Raw genomic sequence first — 24,276 nt, 5'->3', positions numbered from 1 at the left:
CAACATGTTCTCAGAAGACAAAGTTTGGTTGTGAGGCCATCTTCAGGCCAAGAAGCATCAGAATTTGATGCTTAAATTTGTAAATTAGTGTAATTACTATTGGATATCTCTATGTGTGCACTAAGACTCTTCAGAAATGAGTTCATCAACTAATTACTGCAAGTTAACATTATTTTCCCTGTTTGTCCCAGCTGAAACGAGGGATATTGTTGCACATTAAAGAAAATGCCATGAAATGAATTCCCAATGAAATCGGAGGTATCAGTAAAATTAAATGATACCAAACACTTCATTGATGTATGCAACTAATTTTGACAAGAGGCCACCGGTCACATCCTCCATGCTGATAAAATCAGGTGACCAAAAAAAACACTTAAAATTATTCAGTGGGGTTGTAGTTTTTTTTACTATAGAATGGAGAGAGCATTTTGTACAGTATACGGCAACTCAAAACAATGGCAGAATGCAATTTACAAAATATACAAATAAATATCAGATTTTAATAAATCAAAAGCTATCAATTGCAAGGCAAACATGGAAATCCACATCTTCAAGTAGAGTTTGAATTAAATACTTAGTACAAGAACAAAACCTTTCATGGCTTTCAGATGAAACAGAACAAGAATACATATGAGTGTGAGAGACATTGTTGTATTGTGTTGAATAAGTTTTGTTTTTAAAAATCAAACTCTATCAATGCTAATATGGTCTAATACAGGTTGTAAGGCTAACATCAGATGGCTCAAATCAGGTGAAACAATATTCTCTGAAGAGTAAAGCAACTGTATAAAATTAATCTTTTTATACATTCTACCCAATTAGACCATACATGTTTCACAATGCAAAGTGCATTAATTGATACTGCCTCACTAAAATTACTCTTCAAATGTTACTGCTTGTGTTTTTAATCCTGAAACAACCCAAGTGGATTATTGGTATTGCAGTACTAAATTTTCAAACTTTTTTTTAAAAAAGCAATAATTGCTGTTTTGGAAATTTCTAATTTTTGTCATTTCAGAACATCAGCTATTAAATGATATAAAAAAAGCCAGCAACAAGAATGAAATCCAAAAGTGAATGTTTCGAAGGAATCTAGTTGCTAATTTAGAAGAAAGGTCCTTTTTGCTACATTAAAAAAAGATAAATCAGGTTGGCAGCGATGCATCTAAGAATAAAGGTTTGAAGGTTGAGAAGTTTCCTTTTTTCAAAACAAAATGTGGGTAATTTGGAATATCGTTATGTTAATTTTCCTTTTTAATTAAGATATCAGCTTGGGGTTTATGGTGGCAATAAGGCAAAATTCTCATCACTCTGCAGAAACTAACTACTTTTGGAATCTGTGCACAATCTGGAAGGTATTGCCATTGAGTTTGTTCTCGAGTCACACAGAACGGAAACAGACTAGTCCAAAAGATGCACTGTTGTGGGTCCTGATTAAAAATTATGCTTTCATACAATCAGTTTTGATCAGGACTCAAAATGAAAATGTATTTAAAACAACAAGGTTTCATTCTTCAGACTTGGGCATTGCTGGCTAGGCCAGCACTTATTGCCCATCCCTAATTGCGTAGAGGTTAGTTAAGAGCCAACTGATTACTGAGCCTGGAGTGATTTGTACCCCCCAGCAGGTAAGGATTATCTTCCCTAAGGGACATGAATGATTTTGCTGACTGCTGACAGTGATTACATGGTCACCATTAGGCCTGCTTTTTATTGTTGAATTCAAATTTGACTATGGTGGAATTCAAACCCATGCTTTCAAGAATATTAACCCTGGGATTCTGGATTACTACTCTTGTAATAATATCACAATCCCTCAGTCTTCCCTTAAGGGGTAACTTATTTTTTAGACAGTATTAAAATTCATAATTAATGCTGAATACTCACTGCCTCAGAATAGGAACTTGCTTTTGGAATGTCAAATTTCTCCACATTGAGAGTTCGGATTAAGACAGAAGCTAGTATAATAAACAATATTTTATATTACTATCTGAAATTTAAATAAATATAGTGATGGGATGTGGTGCTTCTAACTTCCTGATTTATTTTGTCTGTGAGAACACTTTAATGTGATCAGCCTTTTGCTAGGTATCTGGAGATCTCCATTTGGCACTAGATCTAAACTGCCAGGAGAGGTCAGCAGTGAGCACCACTGATTCTCTGCTGACTGCAAATGCCAGTGCATAATATTGCAATTTCCTCACATGACAAACTGGTATATTGCTCAACCCACGAGGAAGCAGAGCTATTATTCTCAAAAGAATTGTAATTGGGACATCAGTTGGATAGCATACAGGAGATGTGGACAGAAAATCAAACTCTGAACAGATATTTCTTTTAAAACGAACTGAAAAAAAGTTCACACTTAAATATCCTACATCTAGATGTTTTGCCGATTGTGGGATGTAAATAATTTCTCTGGCAAGTGTGTATGTTTTAAAATGCTTCATTCCAAAAAAACAATTTTGGATAAGATTAAGGAATAAGTTTTAGTCTCAGCAGGTTTTTATCATTTGACTCATTCTAAAAAACGTTTCCTTCTAAATATACTCCTGTTGCGATAGATCAATTTAGGAATTATCAATTAAGACAGCTATTAGAAGAATTACAATACAAAACTGTGTAAAGCTAGCATATTGTTAAACAGTATTAAACAACATCTACAGTAACATAAGTTTTATTTTAGTACTTAACATACTTTAATTGACATTTGCCAAAGAAATCAAGCAGAGTTGCTGCTCAATGCTGAATGTTTCTGAACTTAATTTCTATTTCAGATAGAAATTCTGTTAATTATAAATGCTAAAAATTTCAACCGGATTGAGTGCTCAAGTTTCTGCTTTGCAGTTTTAGATTTCACATCATAGTTGCTCCCGGAGAAACTCAGTCATGCCAAAGTGGTACTTCACGGGAACACTATCTTGCCCATATGATTACTCATGTTTACTTAGGTGGCATTAGTAAGCACAGAACAAAAATTAAGTCTGATCTAGTCTTACTAGTACGCTTCCCCAAAAGTATCCGACTGATTTTTTCTTCATTACTACTCAGCGACAGGATTCTATCTGGACGCTTTACCTAATTCCTTGGATCTTGGATAAATCCTAGGATCTTTCTAGTCTGTTAAGCTCAATTACATTTTAGATGTAATCACTTACACAAGTAGGCCCCACGTAGTTTATAATGTGGACCTACTGCAAATCAAAATAAACCTCCCTCCCACTGGAGTTTAGTTTCTCCTTTTACACAGCATGCAGAAAGTTTTATTTGTTAAATTCCTCCATTTCACCCTCTTTACACTAGCTTGTTTCAATCAAATATCTTTTTTAACAAAAACATTTAATTTAACCTTTAAGAAAAATAGAAGAAATGTTAAATTGTAAGTTGAGAACAATCAAGTTTCTTACTTTATCTCTATATAGTTCAAACAAGAAAAAAAAATCACAAAACTTACAAATAAAAATAGGCAGAACAATCAACACCTAAAAAAATGCAATATTTGAAGTTTAGAAGATTATCTGGTTGCAAATACAGAACCTCAGTCACTAACTTCATAGGACATTTACATAATCCACTGGCTAATAAACATCCTTCAACACCAATGTATTCATCACTGCACAAACCCCAAGGACAAGTACACCAGCATCTTTACACCACTGAATTCTGTTCTAAAAAGAATTCATCTGCATTTAACATACACTTCCTAAACATTTGCAGAGATGTGGAATAACAAAGCAAGACTTGTTCAAGTTACTCTTATCCATTTACTTCAAGGAAAGAATCATTGTTGAAATTTGAGTCCTACATACCCAAGTGAAAACAAAAAGCCATATAAAAATTGCTGATTCAGCTGACATAATACTAATGCACTTCATGTCACAGTACTTCTCAACTGTGAGACATAACTAATTTTTTAAAAGTAGAAAACAGCAACATTGCTAACTACATTAACTAATGAAGTGTCTTCATGGTCTTTTGTAACATTGATAATATTTACCACCATATTTAACAAAAAGTACAAGTAACAGAGCAATTTGTCACTTACCATTTGAAGCTCTTTGATTCACCTCAGTATCTGGTCACATCACAAATCTTAGAACAGGACTCCATTTACAAATTCCTAACTAGTATTTCAAATGATGTATAAATCAAGATTTCATTCACTAGTTATTTAAAAAATATATTTAATTCAAAGTTGATTCAAAACATGCCAGCAAGGAAATGCATCTTATTCATTATGATTGAACAAATTCAGAATTGCTCAATGCTTGGAGATATGAATTTTACATTATTGAAATTTTTGCCTGCCAACCAAGTTGATCTTGGCCCATTCACCACTAAATCAGATTTTGATCATGCCCTGGTAGTTCCGGGAAAAATGGACAGTTCCAAACATGAAGTCCTATTGTGGATTCCAGCTGTATAAATTGTCACAGCTATTTCTTTAAGTTAAAAATCTACAGTTTTCTCCCAGCCAGTATTATTTATAGGTATGGAACAACAGTGGCAATTTTATGAGTGTCTATTTACACAACTTAGAAACATCAATCAACTTACTAATTACAATTGATTTAACTCCTAGTATTTCAGACAATGTTCATTCCAACATCCAAATACATCATGCCTACACCTTCAGCAAAACACTACAACTGCCTTCAAAATAAAAGTACTGGATACATTGTCCCCTAAAAACACAGCACATTTATACAAGTTTACAGAAACATTTAATGCATGTACAAACAGGACAAAACAAATTTCAGAAGTTTATCTCCTGACTAACTTGGTGCACCATCCGTTGTTACTGCAAATCAAGCTAACATGGGAATGTGTGGAGTTATGTACACAAACTCAACCTCTTCTGAATAAGAGAGGAAAAGGAAACAAAATGAATAGAAAGGAGTCAAGTTAGACCAGTTCAGCAGTCCACAGAAATCTCCAACACATGTGCACCTAGCAAGTACTCCTTTGTGCACTAACCACCAGCATTGCAGAAAACAGTCTCAAAAAACTGTTTATGATCCACACACTCACTAGTGTGCAACAAGGATTAATTAAATTTGAAACCTTCTTTTCGAAAACATCTGCAGCTGATGAGGACATTTAGATTCAAACTTTTAAAAAAAAAAGTGTTGGAGAACAATGCATATAGAAAATAACTTTATACAATTCCCTTCAAGAAGTATGTTTACTGTATCAAATCAGGTCGTATGCTAACATTTGCAAAATTAAAACCAATTCTTTATTCAGGCCTATCATAGAAGCAACAAGAACTTTTGTTCAGGAATATCACGGGTCTGTTTTCTTTTAAGTTGCAGCTGTCGAGGAGGTGGTAGAGATGCAAAATGACTAAAACTAAAAAGTATTTGTACCACTTCTTCTTGGACAAGACTGTGAAAAAGATTTATACACAAAAATAACAAGCATAACTCGCATCACAAAATGAAAAGATCTCAATGACCAACCAGACTGAAAGATTTAGCAGCTGTACGATCAGTTGTTGTACTCATCGACATTAGTCATTAAAAATAGTCAATTCAACCATTCTTTACTCAGGTCTGTTCCTACAGCCTTTCGAAATCTAATTAAAGCAATATTTCACTTGGAAACAAAAATAAATTGAACATGCCTGGAAATGAAGTCATGAGCCAAAACAAAACTAAATTTTCCACTTCTCATCTGAAATGCTGCTGTGGAAGTCAGTGTGGAAATAACTAGACCTTTCTCTAAAATATAAATTTCAGTTAAAATGGGTATACCCTAATGCTTGCACTTGAAGGATGTGCGTTTCTCGAGAGCTGTCTACGATAGGTGGAATTTGTTTATACTCAATTTATACGAATGGTAGGAAGGCTCGACATGCACTTTTGCAGTTCAATTTCCAAAAGACTCCAAACTGTTCATGCCACCTGTAATTGGCATTTGTTACTCTGTACCCCAGTTTGTACTTGAACAAATGAGGCTTCTCAGTCATTGGGGCTACACAAACAGTACATTAACCATCAAGATTACCCTTGTAATTTTCAGTGGTATAATGTCATTCATTTTCAGTTAATGCAGGAGAGCCATGAGGAAAATCCAAACAATTACGTACAACCAAGTTACTTTGACATTAACTTGTAAGTGCTTGTTATGAAGGCAGTTACAAACGTTTTACAGAAAAAGAAGTTTCCAATCCAATGTACTTTTGGCAGTACAAGCAATTCTCCAAGATCACTAAGTTGCGTGCAAATCAGTCAGCAGTCCAATGTAACACAGAAGACAAGATTCTTCAGTAACTCGAGTACAATATTAAAGAAACAATGACAACATGCAAATTACAAACTTAAAACTTAACAGAAAGGACAGTATGACAATCCAAAAGGGTTATGAAAAACAAAAAGCAATTCAATAAACAAGATTTTCTTCAAGCAAGAGTACTACTGTTTGTAAGTTTTTAGCCCATGCATAAACCTAATTCAAGGGCCACATGGAGCTTTTTTTAATAAAGGGTCATGCTGCAGCTACAGTGAGATCATGTTCATAGGGATCTGTGTGTATGCAATGACTGGAGTGGGACATGGATTAGATGGTGGATGTTTGGGAAATGGTGATTTCTCCCTTAAATTTGGTTGCCTTTGAAAGCACCACGAGCCGCAGTAGAAGCTGCATTTGCTGCAGCTGTCTGAACAGTTTTGTTTGACATGACTCCTGTTGCAAACTCTTGTTGAGCTTTCTCAAAGCTAGCTCCTGTAGTACGATACATTCCATGCACCTAAAAAGGAAGAAAAATATCAAGTTAGTAAGTCCTTCTCTCCAAGACTAGATGTGAGAAATAAAGAATAAAGAGATGGCTTTGTGGGATCTGTATAATAGCAAGGACATTTCTCATTTAATAACATTATACAACAGAATTAAGACATGTAAAGATCTATGGGGAAAAAAAAAGAAAGGCTTTAGAAAGGACGTCCAAGCTATCAGCATTATACTTATCGAAACTGTAATTTGCATATATCATGACAGCATTTGTTTACCGTCCCCAAATGGTCTGGAGAATGAATACGTCAATCAGCTCCATTCTTGTACTGCTTTGAACCTTGGGGTGCACAGACCACCCATTGTACTATTAGGACGGGAGTTCAAGGATTTTGACCCAGCAATAGCGAAGGAGCAATAACATAGTTCTAAGCCAGGATGGAGCAATATTTGAAGGAAAACTTGCAGATGTTGATGTTTCCAAGCATCTGCTGCCCTTGCCCTTTTTAGGTAGTAGAGTTCACAGGTTTGGAAGGTACAGTTGAAAGAGTCTTGGTGAATTCCTGGAGTGCATCTTCTGGATAGTACACACTACTGTCACTAAGCGCTGGTAGTGAAGCGAGTGAATAATGAAGGTGATTGACACTTCATCTATCAAGCAGACTTCTTTGTGCTTGATGGCAAAGATTTTCAGTACAGTTGGAGCTGCACCCATCCAGGCAAATGGAGTTTTCCACCACACTCCTGACCTGTGCTTTGTAGATGGTGGACAGGCATTGGGGATACAGGAAGTTCATTATTTGCCAGAGAATTCTTAACCAATGACTTGTTCATCATCATGATATGGAGGTGCTGGTGTTGCAGTGGGGTGGACAAGGTCAGAATTTCTGACCTTGTCATCACAACATTTATATGGTCAGCCCAGTTCATTTTCTGGTCAATGCTATGCCTCCTGGATATGGATAGTGGAAGAACTCAGCAACAGTAATGCTATTGAATGTCTCAGTGGTGACTGTCAGATATTCACTTGTTAGAGATGGTGCTAACGTCAAGCCTCGACCATGCTGCATATAGACACAGACTACTTCAGCATTCAAGGAGCCATGAGTTATGCTTAACATTTGTAGACTTTTTTCAAAACGTGTGAGGAGATACGGTGTTAAATGCGAGAAAACTGTGCAAGATGCTTGCAGTTAAAAATAAGCTACCAGAGAACATGTGAATGTATATTCAATTCTGCTTAATTCACACACTGAAGATAAATTCTAGACAAATTAGCACAGCTTCTTTATGCTCAGCTTAATTTTGCCTAGAGACAGTCTTTAGGTTGGTTTTTCAAATCAGTTGTTGTGGGCTCAGAACTTGATTGGTTCCTGGACAGTTGGGTGCAGATTGCTACGTGGACAATACATCAAACCACTTAGCCTGCAAACTTAAAGCATCCATCTCTCTCCCGCTTGCGTTAAGGAAAATTTCTAGTAGCTGGCTGCTCTCCATCACCATTCTCTGTAAACTGTTCTCTGCAAAGCCCGTTTTCTAGAATCATAGAATCCCTACAGTGTGGAAACAGGCCACTCGGCCCAACAAGTCCACACCGCCCCTCCGAAGAGCATCCCACCCTGACTCATTCCCCTACCCCTGCATTTCCCCATGTCTAACCCAAACATTGCTGGGCACTACGGGCAATTTAGCACGGTCAATCCACCTTGCCTGCACATCTTTGGACTGTGGGAGGAAACCAGAGTACCCGGAGGAAACCCACGCAGACATGGGGAGAATGTGCAAACTCCAAACAGACAGTCGCCCGAGGATGGAATTGAACCTGGGTCATTTGCGCTGCGAGGCAGCAGTGCTAACCACTGAGCCACCGTGCCGCCTGACCCTGTTGAAAGCAAAAGGTAGGCATAAAATTAGTGCAACCAAAATCTCACATCAAAGATTAGGAAGGAATCCAAAAGGCCTGAAAAAGAATTTGTTTCATCTGCTATGCAGAATGGTACTAGAACTGTGCTTCTGACTGGTTTCCCTCCACTCCAAATTATATTTGTGCCTTGTGTTGTCTGTGTCTATTGAGGGGGCATTGGAATTTTAAGAAAGGGGCAGAGTTTAAGGCATAGTGTTACAGATCAGCAATTCAAATTGTCTACTTTTACCATTATTTTTAAAAAAAATGTTTGATTAACCAGAAATCATCTATTAAATGCAATGGAAGAAAAACTGACGTCCATACTCTTTTAACATGAACAATGTAGAACTGGGCAATTTTAAGTTAACTTTTCGCATTTGTGATGACCCCTGGAATAGTGGAGCTTGATTACCAGCACACTACCCCAGTGAACCATGACACAACGTGCAATCATTAGGGAACAGCCCCATTTCTGATCTTAGGACAGAGGCCAGGTCAATGAGGAAACAGCTGAAGGTGGCTGAGCCCAGGCCACTAACCGAAGGAACTTCTGCAGTAATATTCTGGGACTGAGGTTTGAGGCTGCAGTGAGACTCCAAACTGAGTGACCTTCATGCATTCTTCATTGAGCCAGGCTCGATTTCTTGGTACAGTGGACGATGTGCCAAGTCACAATTGTGGTTCAATACCAATTGTATGGTTGATAACCCACAGCGCCTCATGGCTGCCTAGTTGAATTGCTAGGTCTGTTCAATTTTGCCCCAATTAACATAATGGCAGTGGCACAAACATAATGGAGAGTATCGCAATGTGAAGACAGGACATGGTCTCCACTGTGACTGCATGGTCATTCCTACTGCTGTTGTCATGGACAGATGCATCTGTAATTAGTGGATTATGGAGGATAAAACCAAGTATGTTTCCCCCCTGTTAGACCCCTCAACTAACTGGTGACACAGACAAGCAACAATATGCTTCAACACTCAGCCAGCAGTAATGCTACTGAGCCACTCTTGCTGGACAGCGTAGTCCACCACCCAGAGTACATCTGTGCCCTTACCACTCTTACTGCTTCCTCCAAGTGATGTTCAGCATGGAGGAGTACCGTTTCATCAGTAAGAGGCATAGCTGAAGTGTTAATAAATACTTTGCCCCTGAAGCATGTGATACCTACACCTTGCAGGCATCAAAAGGTTGCAGGCAGGCTAAAAATGGAGAAGAATTTCCATCCTGAAATGTAAATGAGGGCAATGCTTTTCATGTAGTCTACTTGGACTTCGGCAATGCTTTTGATTAAGGTTCCACAAAGGAAGCTGATCGCAAAAGGTAAGAGCCATGGGATCCAAGAAAATTTGGCAAATTGAGTCTACAATTGGTTCAATGGCAAGAAGCAGAGAGACATTTTTCCAAACAGAAGTCTGTGTCCAGTGGAGTCCCACAGGGACAGTGTCGAAGCACTTGCTGTTTGTGATTTATAGAAGTGATTTCGACTTGAATGTGGAAGTGTTGATCAGTAAGTTCACTGGCAATACGAAAATTGGTAAGGTGTCAAATAGTGAGGAGGATAGTAAAGGGCTGGTCAGATGCACTGATCGGTGACAAATGGAATTCAATCTGGACAAACGGGTGGTCACGCACTTGGGCACAGCCAACAAGGCAAAGGAATGCATGATTAACAGTAGGACCCTAGGAAGCACTATGGATCAGAGGGACTTGTTGTGCATGTCCACCAGTTTCTTAAAAGAATCAGGACAGGTGGATAAAATAATTAAGAAGGCATATGGTATTCTTGCCTTTATTAGTGGAGGCATAGAGTTTAAAAGCAGGGAGGTTATGCTAGAATAGTATAAAATATTGGCTAGGCTGCAGCTAGAGGGTTGTATGCAGTTCTAGAATCCATTTTATAGCAATGATATGATAACACTGGAGGGGTGCAGAGAAGATCTGCTGGAATGTTGCCTGGGCTGGAGAGTTTCACTTATGAAGAGAGATTGGACAGACTGGGGTTGTTTTCCTTAGACATAGGAGATTGAGAAGGGACATGATCGAGATGTATAAAATTATGAGGGGCATAGATGATACACAAGAAACTTACCACAAACTGGAGGGATCAATGACCGGGGCAAAGGTTCAAGGTTAGGTGTAGAAGGTTTAACCATGATAGAAAAGGCTTTTTCACCTAAAAAGGTGGTGCAAATCCAGAACTCACTACAAGTAAGGGCAATAGAGACAGAAACCCTCAACATTTTAAATATATGCCTTGCAAATACAAGGCTATGGGCCAAGTGCTAGAAAATGGGATTAAAATAGGTGGTTGTTCTTGACCAGTGCAGATGTGACGGGTCAAAGGGCCTTTTTCTGCACTCTCGATCTGTATGACTTCAAGTGGGAGGTGGTCTGGCAGTCAAGTACTACAGTGAATCCGACTGGCTGGCAGCTCTAGCAGTCCTGATAACATCGGAGCTCAGTAATAGGCACCACTACCACAAGTGCAAGCAAGAGCATGAAGGAGAGCTATGACTGCAGAATAAGAAAAATGAAGTCTCTGGCATTTAGGGTGTTGGGGGAAATCGGAGAGCCCAGGGGTGGAGGGCATGGGGCGTTGGTGTAGGTAGGTACGCAAGTACAGAAGTAAGTAAGCGAGTACAGAAGTACGTAAGCGAGGGTAACCCTGATGTGCAGACAATCTCCCACAGCCTCAATAATGAGCTTTAAAAAAAAAAAAGGCTTGCCCACGTTAGCTGCATTAGAATATAGACAAGGTATTTCTGCTCCTATGACGCTGCTTGGCCTGCTGTGTTCATCCAGCTCTGCACCTTGTTGTCTCATTACATTCGTCAATATTCTTTTGAAAAACCCAATGACCTTCAAATTTTCTTTTCATTTACAAACTAACTGCGCGTTAAATAATGGTCATACTCTTCTTATGGTAACACTAGATTTCATTAGGTTTTTAAAACTATTGCTTGCTTACCTTTACATTTCTTTAAAAATAAAAAGGATCCTGAAGGCTTTAATAACTTACAAGTCCACTGCTAAAGTATGCTGCAATTGTGACACTTACTGGGAAAGATCAGAGAGCAGTTTATTACACACAACTGTTTATTTCATTAGCCCCCTCCCCCATAACCATATTTAAACACCTGCTAGTCAATGGTCACAAAAATTGACAGCTGTTCCAAATGAATTGAGCAACCTCTACCTTTTATATGTCTTTTGAAGATAATTAGTCAACATATAGGAACAGTAGCATGCTTTCAGCTTTTAGATAGCCAAATGTATCAAAAGCCCAAATATTTCTTGGAGCGTGCTTCAAATCTTTTTATTATTTTAAATCCAGTTACAGTATGTGGGCATCACTCTTTCCCAAATCTCAATTGATTTGGGAGGTGGTAGTGATGAGCTATCTTCTTGAAACATTGAAAGCTCAAGCTAGCACATTGATGGATTGATGCAAAAGAAAAGGAGGTGCTGCGGGAGGGAGGCAGGAGTGTAGGAGGTAGTGGTGGCAAATGACTGGGGTCAAAAAGCAAGAATAGGCAACAAAACATTTTAACTTTAGAAGTAGAGCACTGCATAATGCTTATTTTCAAGCAACAAAATTCAGGTCACCTCTCCCTGTAACAATGCTCAGACTGCCACCTGCTGGAAAAACCAAGCAAAACTATTTGCCACGGCCAATACTAGTACAACAAATTAAACAATCTTAAAATTATAACTGCAACTATTCAAAACACTTCAGAGCTATGAATAATCTTCTCAATGTCAAAAAATACATTCCTGAAACTAAATTATCTATTTCACAAAAACCTCAAAACTGGGATAGTAATATTTAAGAGATTTTTTATTCCATTTGTTTACTGTCTTCTTCCTATCTTTGCCGAAGGAATCAACGATTGCTTTTCTACAAAGGAGCCTTTGACCTAAACTATGATTACCAACATGTGCTGTTGTCAAAATAGTTAAGTTAAATCAACTGCACAAGACATTAAATCAGAGCTTGAGCTAAATAGTTACTGGGAGTTCACAGTGTCCATCTGATCTGGACAGCAAATAAGAGCTTCAAATATGGGCAATTTGCCTCTTCCTCACTGTACAGCTGGCTTAATCCTATTAGCATTATAGTTATATTCAACCTGGCTTAACTCTTGTACAAGTCAGAAAGCTACGAGTTCAAGTCCCTTTCCAGAGACTCGAGCTTACAATTTAAGTTGCATCTCTGGTGCAGCAGAGACAGAACTGGGAATGAGAAATATAGTGACAATGTACAAATAGAAGTAGGGATTGAACAAACGGCTAGAGAATTGAAGGGAAGCAAGCCCTTAGGACTGTGGAAAGTTACAATTATAGGGAGGGATGAAGCAACAAGAGGAGATGGAGGGCACTTAACCAATGCAAGACAGTGAAAACATTGACCGGTGAGCAGAACCTGGGCACAGGGTTTGACACAGCAAGTACAGTTTGAGGTTGTGTTGGAGATTTAGAAGGTGCAGGACAGGCAACATGCAGAAAAAAAATGAACGAGTGCTTCAGCTGGGCTTTTCTCTTAATATAATCATAGAATGCATGTTGCCGGTATGTTCAGCATTTAATCTGGGGCCACAATTTTTTCTTTAAGATCTATGCAGAAGCAATGATAAATGAAACACTACAGAAAGTACAGAAGGAAGGATGACAGAGTAGATTTCAAATCGTGAAGTTGGCAGACGACAAGGCCCTGTCTGCCACAGCAAAAGATCTGCAGGTACTAAATGGATAGAATGAATGAAATGGTGAAAGCTGACTGAACATAAATTAATATAAAAGAGATTGTTAAGATCCACAATTTAAGAGCCTATGAAGTAGCTTGTCAGAAGATATAAACCATAAGTTGAAGGAGCAGAAGTAGGCCATTTCACACTATTGAATGGCTGAGCAGACTCAATAAGATCACAGCTAACCCTCAACTCCACTAGCTTTTGCGGAAAAGGAAAGCATCGATTCCCTTATTGATTTAAAACAAAAATTGGTCTCTCAACCTTGAATATACCCAGTCCCACTGATAAAGAACTCCACAGGTGCACCAACCTCAAAAGAAATTTCCCTTCATCGGACTTAAACGTGCAACCTCTTATTCTGAGATTATGCTCCCTGGTCCTAGAGCCCCTCGAGGGGAAAACAACCTTTCCGCATCAAGTCCTTTAAGAGATTTTGTATATTGTAATAAGGGTGCCTCTCATTCTTCCCAACTCCAATGGAGTACAGACACAGCATACACAACCTCTCCTCAGATGATGGTCCCTGCAGACCTGCTATCAACCTAGTAATATTTGTTTAGTTCAAGTGTTCAGATGATCATGATGAACTTCGTTCACAATCTTATTTAAATCTAGAAACTTAAAAATGGATAGTTTCTATCTAAATATTTACATTTGGTAGCAAAATATTGATTACTCCCATAAATGCCACTTTCAAATCAATACACATCTTCACATTCTTCTAAAACAAACTTTAAAATAAAAAGGTTACAGAGGAATATAGACTGAAAAAGAGTGTGGAAACTAATGAATGCACAAAGTAGCTCACACAATGTGTATATTATAAAATGGATGTTAAAAAAGTTGCTTACCTTTTTGAACATAATTAGTGAGACAACGGCTGAACCAGTAAAAGCTGCTGCAACAATCATCATTAGAACTCCAACAGGAATACTCCTATTAAGAGCTGTAAGTGCTGAAATCCAGCCACTGAAATACACAGAGATGATTACAGATCTACCTTTCAAAATGGAAGTTAAAAACAACTGGTAACAGAACCCTGAAAATTGCACAAATTTTCAAGTTTCAATGGGCTAGATATTGCAGTAGTCGGTAAAACAAGGATACTTGCTGCTGGCCTTAAAGAAACCAAGTCTTGCTAGACCTCTTAACACTCAGTGACAAAATAAAACTCTACCTCCTCTTGTTGTGCAGTATATTGTTACATTCTTTAGTGGAGATTCTGAATGTGGAGCTACAAGTACAGCTAAACAACCAATCAATCCTTACAGATGGCCACCAAGAAATTAAAAACACCAACAGCAAGCCATTCTTTTTAAAAACACACAATAAATTCAAAATTGGAACATATACCTATGGTGAAGAAAGCTGCTGGAACATCATGACAGAATCAGACAATTAAAATCCAGTTAGATTTAACAACAGTCCCCAGATAAAACACTTTTTCCAAGACCATATATTTTGTTCAGCAATAGTTTTTACTGAAATTGCCATTAATAACCAAGCTACACCTTAATGTGCAACTTTTAAAAAAATGACAGAGTGGTTAGAGTGTATGCTCCTACCAAATGGTTTGATTTCAATAACTGTCAGCAAGGACTTATGGCAGAGCAGTGAATGATAATTTATAATTTCAGATTAACAAGAAAATCCTGAAGTTGAGATCAATTTCAGAAGGGTAATGATTTAGAAGCAGATTGTCAAAAATCCCTGCAAAACCTAGGCCAATACATTTCTTACAAATTAAAAAGGTAAAGCTTTTCTTCCCACATTACAAAACAAGAGAGTGTTCTATACACATTTTCAGCAAACAGAATGAAACATTTGCATCTAATCTCAAATATCTCAGTTAAAAAGTAAAACAAATCTATTCCAAAAAACAAGGGTAACTTGGCTTTCTTAAGTGGAAGGAGAGTGCAAAAAGTAGGGTATGGTGGATCTTTGTAAAACTCTGGGTGACTGCAAAACTAGAGTATCGTGCCCAGTTCGGAACACAACACGAGGAATGATGCCAGGATCCTTGACAGGGTGCAGAGGAGATTTATTACAATAGCTCCAGGCAGGAGGGATTTTCAACCTTGCATCTAATTGGACAAGCTCAGGTTGTTTTCCTTCTAACAAAGCAGGTTGAGGGAGATTTGACAAAAATATACAAGACGATCTATAGGAATGATCGTGTTCAACTGGAGAGGGTGCAGAAAAGATTTAAGGATGTTACCGGGACTACAGGATTTGAGCTAAAGGGAGAGGCTGAAGAGACTGGGTATTCTCCATCCCCCCACACAGCATTGGATGTTGAGGGATGACCTTATCGAGGTTTATAAAAGCATGGGGGCATAGATAGGGTGAATAGCCAAGGTCTTTTTCCTAGGCTTGGGGAGTTCAAAACTAGAGGGCATAGGTTTAAGGTAAGGGAGGATTCAAGAAAAAAAAAAAAAAAAAAGGACCTGGGAAGGGTAACTTCTTCATGCAGAGGGTGGTGCATTCATGTAAGGAATGAGCTGCCAGAGAAGAAAAGTGATGGAGGAGGATACAATTACAACATTTAAAAGGCATCTGGATAATATATGAATAGGAAGGGTTCAGAGGGTATGGGCCAATGCTGGCGAATGGGACTAGATCAGATTGGGATGTCTGGTTGGCACGAACGAATTGGACCAAAGGATCTGTTTCTGTGCTGTATGACTCGGAGTCTAAGTTTAGGGCCAGCTTGGATTAGGTGGACAAAAGAAATGCTGCCCCCTTTAGTTGACATGGATGAGAATGCAAGGAAGAACAAAATGATAATGATATGGACCTTTCTGTCTAGGGGAGGAAACTGGATGGACTCTTGAAAGAAATACAGCAGGACCACTGGGGTTGAGTTGAGAACTGAACTTCCTAGATTGCTGTATGTAAAGTCTACATGGACTTGATGGGCTAAATGGTCTCTTTCAGTGCTGTATTGACTCAAATTTTCGGCCTTATTTAGCAAACCAAGAAAAAAGATTCTTCAATTTTTTGGCTAAGATTAGTTAAGCAAACGGAGATTGTACTGGCAGGAACACTCTTTAGCTGGCGCATGCAAGAGTGCTTGTGCGGTGTGATGGGGGGTTGGGGTTTGAAAAAGAGGGAGCAAAGAGGATAAAAGTGCCAAATTCTAACTTTATCATTGCCTGCTGATGCTTGTTCCCACAGTTTGTGTGCACACTGACTGACAGATAAGCCAGTCCTGGCTATATGGTTACAAGAATCTCCAAAGGAAGAGGGAAAAATAAACACAAAGAGTTGACATGGATCCTCAAAAAGATCTATTCAACTTCATTTAAAAACATTAAGATCAAAAGCTTCACTTAAGGTAATTTGCTTGGGGGAAAAAAAAAACAAGTCACTGGAACAATTTTAATCGTCATCTGATGGTTCTCATTACAATGAATCTGAAATCTGGGAATTAATACTCACCAGTTTCCCCACTGTGGAATTCCTACTGATTGCAATACATGGACAGCAAATTGACAGATAAATACGAAGAAGAATAGAAAGAAGCTGAAGGAACTGTCACTCCTGAAAAAGAATGCATCTTCATCAATTTCATTCAGTGTTAATTCACTTCCATAAATCCTGCACCCTACCTCTGTGTTTTGGGCTAAAAGGATCAAGATTGTGTACAAGATGTTGTTCCATTCAAATCCAGTGAAAACGAGAAATAAAAAAAAGAAAAGCTTGTTGTTCCCCAAAGTAGTACAAAATAAAAATCATTTGAATGAACAGTGAATTAGATATCAGAGTTGTTGGGGGAAGGAAGTAATAGTAGGGAGAATAGTGGTGCCATGAATTAACAAAGAAATTTAGAAATTCAAGCTAGGGGTGGGGGAAAACTCAAGAAAGCAATTAGGAGTGCAAATGGGGGCATGAAAAGGAAACTCTGGTGGGCAAGATTATAGAGAATCACAAAATTTTCTACAAGTATGTCAAGGGGGAAAGAGAATAACCAGGGAAAGAGTAGAACCTATTAAGGACCAAGGGAGCAATCCCAGCGTGAACTGGAGGACATCGGTAAAGTGTTAAGAGTACTTCACATCTGTCTTCACTCAAGAGGAGGAGAATAGAAGTGCAGAAAATCAAGATCATGGACTGTGAAGCTCTTGAGCAGATTGATATAAGCAGCAATGAGGTAAGAGAGAGGTTTTGGTAGATTTAAAAGTGGACAAGTCCCCAATTCTGGATGAGATTGCTGTGAGGAAGGAAATTACAGCGGCCCAGACCCAAATTTCCAAAATAATCTCTGGTCACAGGGAAGATGCCAGAGGATAGCTAGCTAATGTGGTTCCACTTTACAAGAAGGGTAGTAGAGATAGACCTGCAAACTATAGACCAACGAGTCTCACATCAGTGGCGGGGCAACTATTGGAGAAAACAGCGATAGAGAAAATTAATCTCCATTTAGAGAGGCATGATTTGATCAAGGATCGTCAGCATTGCTTTGACAGAGGGAGATCACGCCTAACAAATCTGGTGGAATTTTTAGAGGAGACGATCAAGTGTGTAGCTGAGGGTGGGGCAGGAGGTGTAATTTGTGGATTTCAGCAAGGCTTTTGGCAGGGTTCCTTATGGCAAACTGATAAAGAAGGTAAAAGCTCATGGGATCCATAACTTGGCAAGTTGGATCCAAAATCAGTTTAGTGGGAGGAGACAGAGGGTGGTGGTAGAAAACTGTTTATATGACTAGCCCAGTGTGCAGCAATGTACCACAGGAACTAGCGGCAACTGCCTTTTTTGTGATATCGTGTTTGTGTATATAAAAGGAAAGAGAAGAATTAAGTTTGTTAACCACACGACCAATCTTTTGTGTCATCTACAGCGAGGAGGAAGGTGTTAGAGGGTATAAATGGATTAGTCAGATGAGCAAAAATCAGTGGCAGATGGGATTTACCTCTTGAAAAAAAAAAGAGACAATACATTTTGGAAGAAGTGCCAAGACAAGGGAGTACACAGTGAATGGCAGGACACTAGGAACTTCAAAAGAAGAGATCTTGGGATCTTTGTCCACAGATCCCTGAAGGCAGCAGAACAGCTTAACAGGGTAGTTCAGGCAGAACATGGTGTACTTTATCAGTTGTGGCATAGACTATAAAGAAGGGAGGTCATGTTGGTGCTGTAGAGAACTTTGGTTAGGCCACAGGTATAGTAGTGTGTGCAGTTCTGGTCACCACTCGAAAGGGTATGATTGCAACCTCTCCAGTGCAATCACAAAGGACATTAAAGAATGTTGCCTGGGACTGAGCATTTCAAATATGAAGAGAGGCTCAATAAGCTTGGATTGTTTTCTTTGGAGCAGAGAAAGTTGAGAGGGAACCTGATACAAGTGGTGTTAACAAGGTGAATAGAAAGTAGCTGTTCCCCTTAGTCGAAGGGTCATTAACAATGGGGCATAATTTTAAAGTGAAAGGAAGGAGCCCTAGAGTGATTTGAGGAAAAGGCATTTTCACCCAGAGGCTTTTTGGGGTCTGGAATGCACTGTGTTGGAGGGCGGTTAAGGTGGGAAACCTCAACCTTTAGAAAGCTCTTGAAATGTCGAATGTCAAGTGTCAAATGCCAATGGGGAGGAATTAGAACTAGGTGTAGGTGGTGGTGTATTTTTGTGGTACAGACTGGATGGGCCTCTTCTGCTCTGTATGATTCTCTGGTTGATCTGATTGTAACCTCAAATTCACATTCCTGCCTACACTGATAATCCTTCAACCCCTTGCTTAATAAGAGTTCATCTACCACTGCCTTCAAAATATTCAAAGGATTCTACTCCCAGCATCTATTTAGGAAGAGAGTTCCAAAGACTCTCAACCCTAAAGTGATATTCACCTTATATGTTTAAAGTGGGTGACCCGTAATTTTTAAACCATGATCTCTAGATCTAAATTCTTCCATGAGGAAACATGCTCTGCACATCTACCTAGTCAAGACCCTTCAAGATCCCATTAGGTCATAATCAAGTCACCTCTTGCTCCTTAACTCCAGGGGATACAAGCCGAGCTTGTCCAATGTGGACCCAATGGTCTCCTGAACCATAACCGTCCTTATAAAGCAATCCACCCATTCTACATTCAAGTCTGGTAAAACTTGTCCTGAACTGTTTTCAATAAAATTTACATACTTCCTTAAAATCAGTAGATTAACATTGTACATGGTACAGATGTGGTCTCATTGCTGCCCTGTATAACTGAAGCATAACCTATTATTGTATTCACTTCCCCTTACGATAAATGATAATGTTCCTAATGACTTCATGTATCTGCATAAAAATTGCGATTTGTGCAATAGGAAACCCAGATCACTCTGCATATGAGAGCTCAGCAAATCTCGGATCTAGATAACATGCTTTTATTTTCCTTTCCAAATGGACATTTTCACATTTTCTAGTAATTAACTCTGTTTGACACATCTTTGCCTACTCACTGAACTTATTTTAAAACCTCCTTATAAACTCTTCATAACATGCAAGAAATCTCATGCTTCTGAATTGTATTATTCTTTGTGCTCTATTTTTAGGATTAAAATCCCTGGTTTAGATTCCAACACCAGACATCTTTGTACGTAACTTGGCAAATCAGAATAATTTTAACACCTTTCGAGAAGGTCACCTCAACCTTCTACACAAAGGCAACCTATTGTCATAAATTTACTTTTCTTAACTAGGTATCATTTGGTGAAATTGGATTGCATCATGTCAAAAGGTCAAAAACCTTTCGCAAAACTGAACAGAGAATCCCAGACTGATCTATGTACAACAAAACCCCATATCCTCAAGCTGAAGTCCAGACACCTCAAACACAAAAGACAAAATTTAAATAGGGAGATACTCACATTGGGAGGTAGTACAGTGAAGGTTCACCAATTAGTTCCTGGGATAAAGGCTTGTCCTGTAATGGGAGGACAAGTAAACTGGGTCTATATTCCTGGCCTATTCCTGCTCCTAAATTTGTATGTTTGTATTCTTTGGCATTTAGAAGAATGAGAAGCAGCCCCACAAGACATACAAGATTCTGAAGGGGTTAGTAAGATAGAAATGCAGAGACTAAATTCCCCAATTATTAGAAGCAAAACACAATGATGGTCATAGGATAATTGGCTGCTAATTTCTCTTTGTCTAAGTCCTGAATTACTCAAAGAGTTAAGAATCTATGAAATCCTCTATCTTAGAGGGATATGGGTGTTAAAATGTTGAATATATTTTGTTTTTCCACAAAAGTAACCAAAGACTTTTGGCACATTATATCAGGCCTTATTCAGTTCAATTAAAACTTATCTATTAATACATAGTTTTGTACAGTAAGTTGATCATTGTAAATTCCACTTTGGCAAGTAGAATATCAACAACACATAACAATTCTTCCAAAAAACTTCCAGAAGCAATTTTTAAACTTCTTGTGGATGTGCAGTTTTGTCAATTAAAAACAAAGCCTGATTTTAGGTCATGTATAACATTTATTTCACTCTCACATCATAACAAATACAGCATTTCAAAAGGATTGGTTTACTAACCTGAAGGCTTTGTAGAGTGGTCTGTACCAACAAATAAAAGAACAGGGGGTAAAAAGCAAGAACCAGAGAATGGCCAGGCCAAAGTCCACACCTCGGTAGCTATCAACACAGAACCAGGCAAGGCATCCAATAATATTTACCAGGAGTGTTACTGCATGGACTGTGGAGGGGAACAAAAAAAAAAAAAAATCTAAGTCAAAAAAAACTGTTGAAAGCACATTTTAGGAGGTGCAAGAACATAACTTTGCAGTTGAAACTAAAACTTTGGTCAATAGTGATCAGACATTTCCCTAAACACTAGATTGCAAATTGCTTATGTTTATTAGATGTCACCAACAATAAAACTTGCACTAATGAATAAGTTGTCAGTTTATAACAAGATGCCATGGTATCTGAAGGAAGTTACAACATGAATTGGAAGATTAACAGCATCCAACAGTCAAGAGTCTGCCCATTTAATTATTTCAATGTTCTCAAATTGATAGGCATTGATCCAGTTGGTGATTTGAAGTGAGCTTAACCAAAGGTTCAAATCCATTGAAAGACATAATAAGTGTGTGGAGGGGTAGGGCTTATCTAGAGTTCCAGAAAACATTTCTAAAAGCATTTCTTTCCTTTCTGGAAAAAGAAAATGCTAAGTTGGTGCCCTTTTCTTTAAATTCAGCCTTCATACAAAGTGGATTTTGGACAGGTTGATCTTTTTCCATACTGCAAACACTTACAAATATGCATCAGGTTGTAATCCCTACAATATTTACTGTGAATCAGCGGCAAGCATTTTCAACAAGACAAATACTTAATTTAACACACCTGACAAAAATAATGACTGAAAATTTAAATGTTTTGTGTCGAACAGATTATCAACATTAAAGTTCAATAAAAGGTGGTAGAGTTTACATACACATCCATAAGTAGTAGAGCATCTTGACTGTTTTTTGAAATTCAACAGGGATATCTACAGAGAGGTCCTGATAGAAACATGGTCCCACAGGGCATCGTTCAGGAAGGGGAGGCCAATTGTTCTTCCGAGCTGAAAAGAAAATAACTTGTGTACAGTTCTTTAGGTAATAGATAATAAACTCAATTTTCTCCCAGCTCAGAAAGAAAAATCATCCTGAAATAAAAACACATTTCTGATCATTAATTTTGCTTTGAGGCATTTGCATAAAAGTTGAATGTCAGTGTAAGTAGAATGCCATGATGATATTTTTAATTATAGTCTGAATATGGTTCTCAACTTTCTGTACGTCAATAATCAATATATCAATCACATGTACTGTAATAATTAAATTTTAAAAAGTCAGTTATTAATTGGGCAATAATTTAAATTATGGTTCAATAACTCACAGCCCTGTTGTACAAAATACTGCAGAGTAATCGGCGAAGTTGGATGCTTGAACTTGAATAATCTTTACCCAAAATATTTGCTAACTATATCAAGTAGTGAACCACAAGCTACAAATGCCACATCCTGCTAACATAAGAAATTTGTGTACGAGTGCAAATGCAAGGACAGTCTTCAGCAAGAACGTGACTACATACGATCATAGCTGAGATTTTTCATTTCACGTTCCCGCCGATCAAGCTCTGCTGCTTTTTGCTCTAGTTCTTCCTGACGTCTCAGCAGCTCAGCCTGGGCTGCAGCAGTTTCCTAAAAGACATAATTCAAACTCATTTATATACACAAATTCAATATTTTGCAATACACTGAAAATCTATTAGAAGACCGGCACTGTCACTTCCAAATTGCTTCAAGGGTAATTGTGCTCCAAAAACTTCAGAGAATTGATAGCCTCCATGATAACAGCAGCAAGTCTCCATGTACAAGTCTGAAAAATCAAGGCTTACCATAGAACTGGAAACTGAGAACAGGCAGGGATAGGCTCCATCACAGGTTACGTTAAAATTTCTGTACTATCATAACATTAAAAACAATAGCCAGGCAATGGAGTTAAGAGTTTTGAAAAAAAAATGTAAGGAACACAGCAAAGGCCAATCAGCCCCTTGAACCTGCTGTCATTCTAGATCAAAGCTGAATATCTACTTCAACACCTTCTGTTAGATGTGCATACATGATTAGACAGCACTTGAATAATCCAGCGAGAATAATAACAGCCACACTAATAATAAATTTGATATAATCAGTAGACCTCATAACCTGACTCATCTGTGCTTGCTAGAAGCAGCATACATTCATACACAGGAACCTGTTCTTTGCTCAAATCTTTGCACTTTTTGAATTAGTCAGGAGCTTGGGGAGACAACAGCTCCTTTGTCCATTGACACACGCCTCTCAAATTGTTGAAATCGTTTGAAATCTGACAATTGTCCTGATGAGTGCAAGATAAAAAAGGTTCAGCAGTATTTCTCTTTTCAGCAATACACAAAGTTGCCTCGAAACATGTACTGTTGTTGAAAGCAGACAAACTTTCTCCAATCTGTAACAACAGATGACTTGCTAATGCACACTGTTTCACTGGCCTGGGGAAAGGAGGAGGCTTGTGTGTTTGAAGTACATATAGACATATGCACTAGGCATCAGGAATATGCCATTCAACCCAGAATCCATTCTGCCATCCACGGAGATCATGGACTCCCTTAGCCTGGAGAAAAGGCCTTGACTATTCATCCTAGCCATGCTCCTCATGATTTTATAAACTTCTATAGAGGTCACCCCGCAGCATCCGATACTCCAGGGAAAGTAGCCCCAGCCTTTTCAGCATCTCCCTATAGCTCAAAAATCCAACCTTGGCAACATCCTTGTAAATCTTTTCTGAACTCTTTCAAGATTCACAAGATTCTTCCGATAGCTAGGAGGAGATCAGAATTGAACACAGTATTCCAAGAGTGGCTGAACCAATGTCCTCTACAGCTGTAACATGACCTCCCAACTGCTATACTGAATGCACTGACCAATAAAAGGCAGGCATACCAAACACCTCCTTCACTATCTTATCTACCTGCGACTCTACTTTCAAAGAACTATGAACCTGCATTCCAAGGTCTTTTTGCTCAGCAACATTTACCACAACCTTTTCATTAAGTGTACACTTCCTGCCCTGATTTGCCTTACCAAAATGCAACCCCTCACATTTATCTAAATTAAACTCCTCTGCCAATTGGCCCATCTGATCAAGGTGCCGTTGTACTCTGAGATCACGTTCTTGGCTGTGAACTACACCAATATTGGGGTCATCTGCAAACTTACCAACCATACCTATATTCACATCTAAAATCAACAACAAAAAAAAAACAACCCCGAGAGATAGTAGGAACTGCAGATGCTGGAGAATCCGAGACAACAAGGTGCAGAGCTGGATGAACACAGCAGGCCAAGCAGCATCATAGGAGCAGAAAGGATGC

The 24,276-nt window shown here is 38.5% G+C and overlaps 1 protein-coding gene across 2 annotated transcripts in view; it reads right to left on the bottom strand.

Moving 5' to 3' along the window:
- Positions 1-387: 387 nt before the first annotated feature.
- scamp1 (secretory carrier membrane protein 1) overlaps positions 388-24,276 on the bottom strand; it is a 59,900-nt gene continuing 36,011 nt past the window's right edge. For both annotated transcript variants that reach the window (XM_048620425.1, XM_020530600.2), the window contains 6 exons: positions 22,456-22,564; positions 21,815-21,943; positions 20,914-21,073; positions 16,837-16,938; positions 14,247-14,364; positions 388-6,751 (listed from right to left, as the gene is read on the bottom strand). In XM_048620425.1, coding sequence (XP_048476382.1) covers positions 6,599-6,751; positions 14,247-14,364; positions 16,837-16,938; positions 20,914-21,073; positions 21,815-21,943; positions 22,456-22,564 — 771 coding nt within the window. In that variant the 3' untranslated portion in view covers positions 388-6,598. The remainder of the gene's footprint in view (positions 6,752-14,246; positions 14,365-16,836; positions 16,939-20,913; positions 21,074-21,814; positions 21,944-22,455; positions 22,565-24,276) is intronic.

The sequence above is a fragment of the Rhincodon typus genome, chromosome 3, assembly GCF_021869965.1.
Source record: "Rhincodon typus isolate 14 chromosome 3, sRhiTyp1.1, whole genome shotgun sequence".
Taxonomy (NCBI): domain Eukaryota; kingdom Metazoa; phylum Chordata; class Chondrichthyes; order Orectolobiformes; family Rhincodontidae; genus Rhincodon; species Rhincodon typus.
This window is presented reverse-complemented; position numbering and strand designations above follow the sequence as displayed.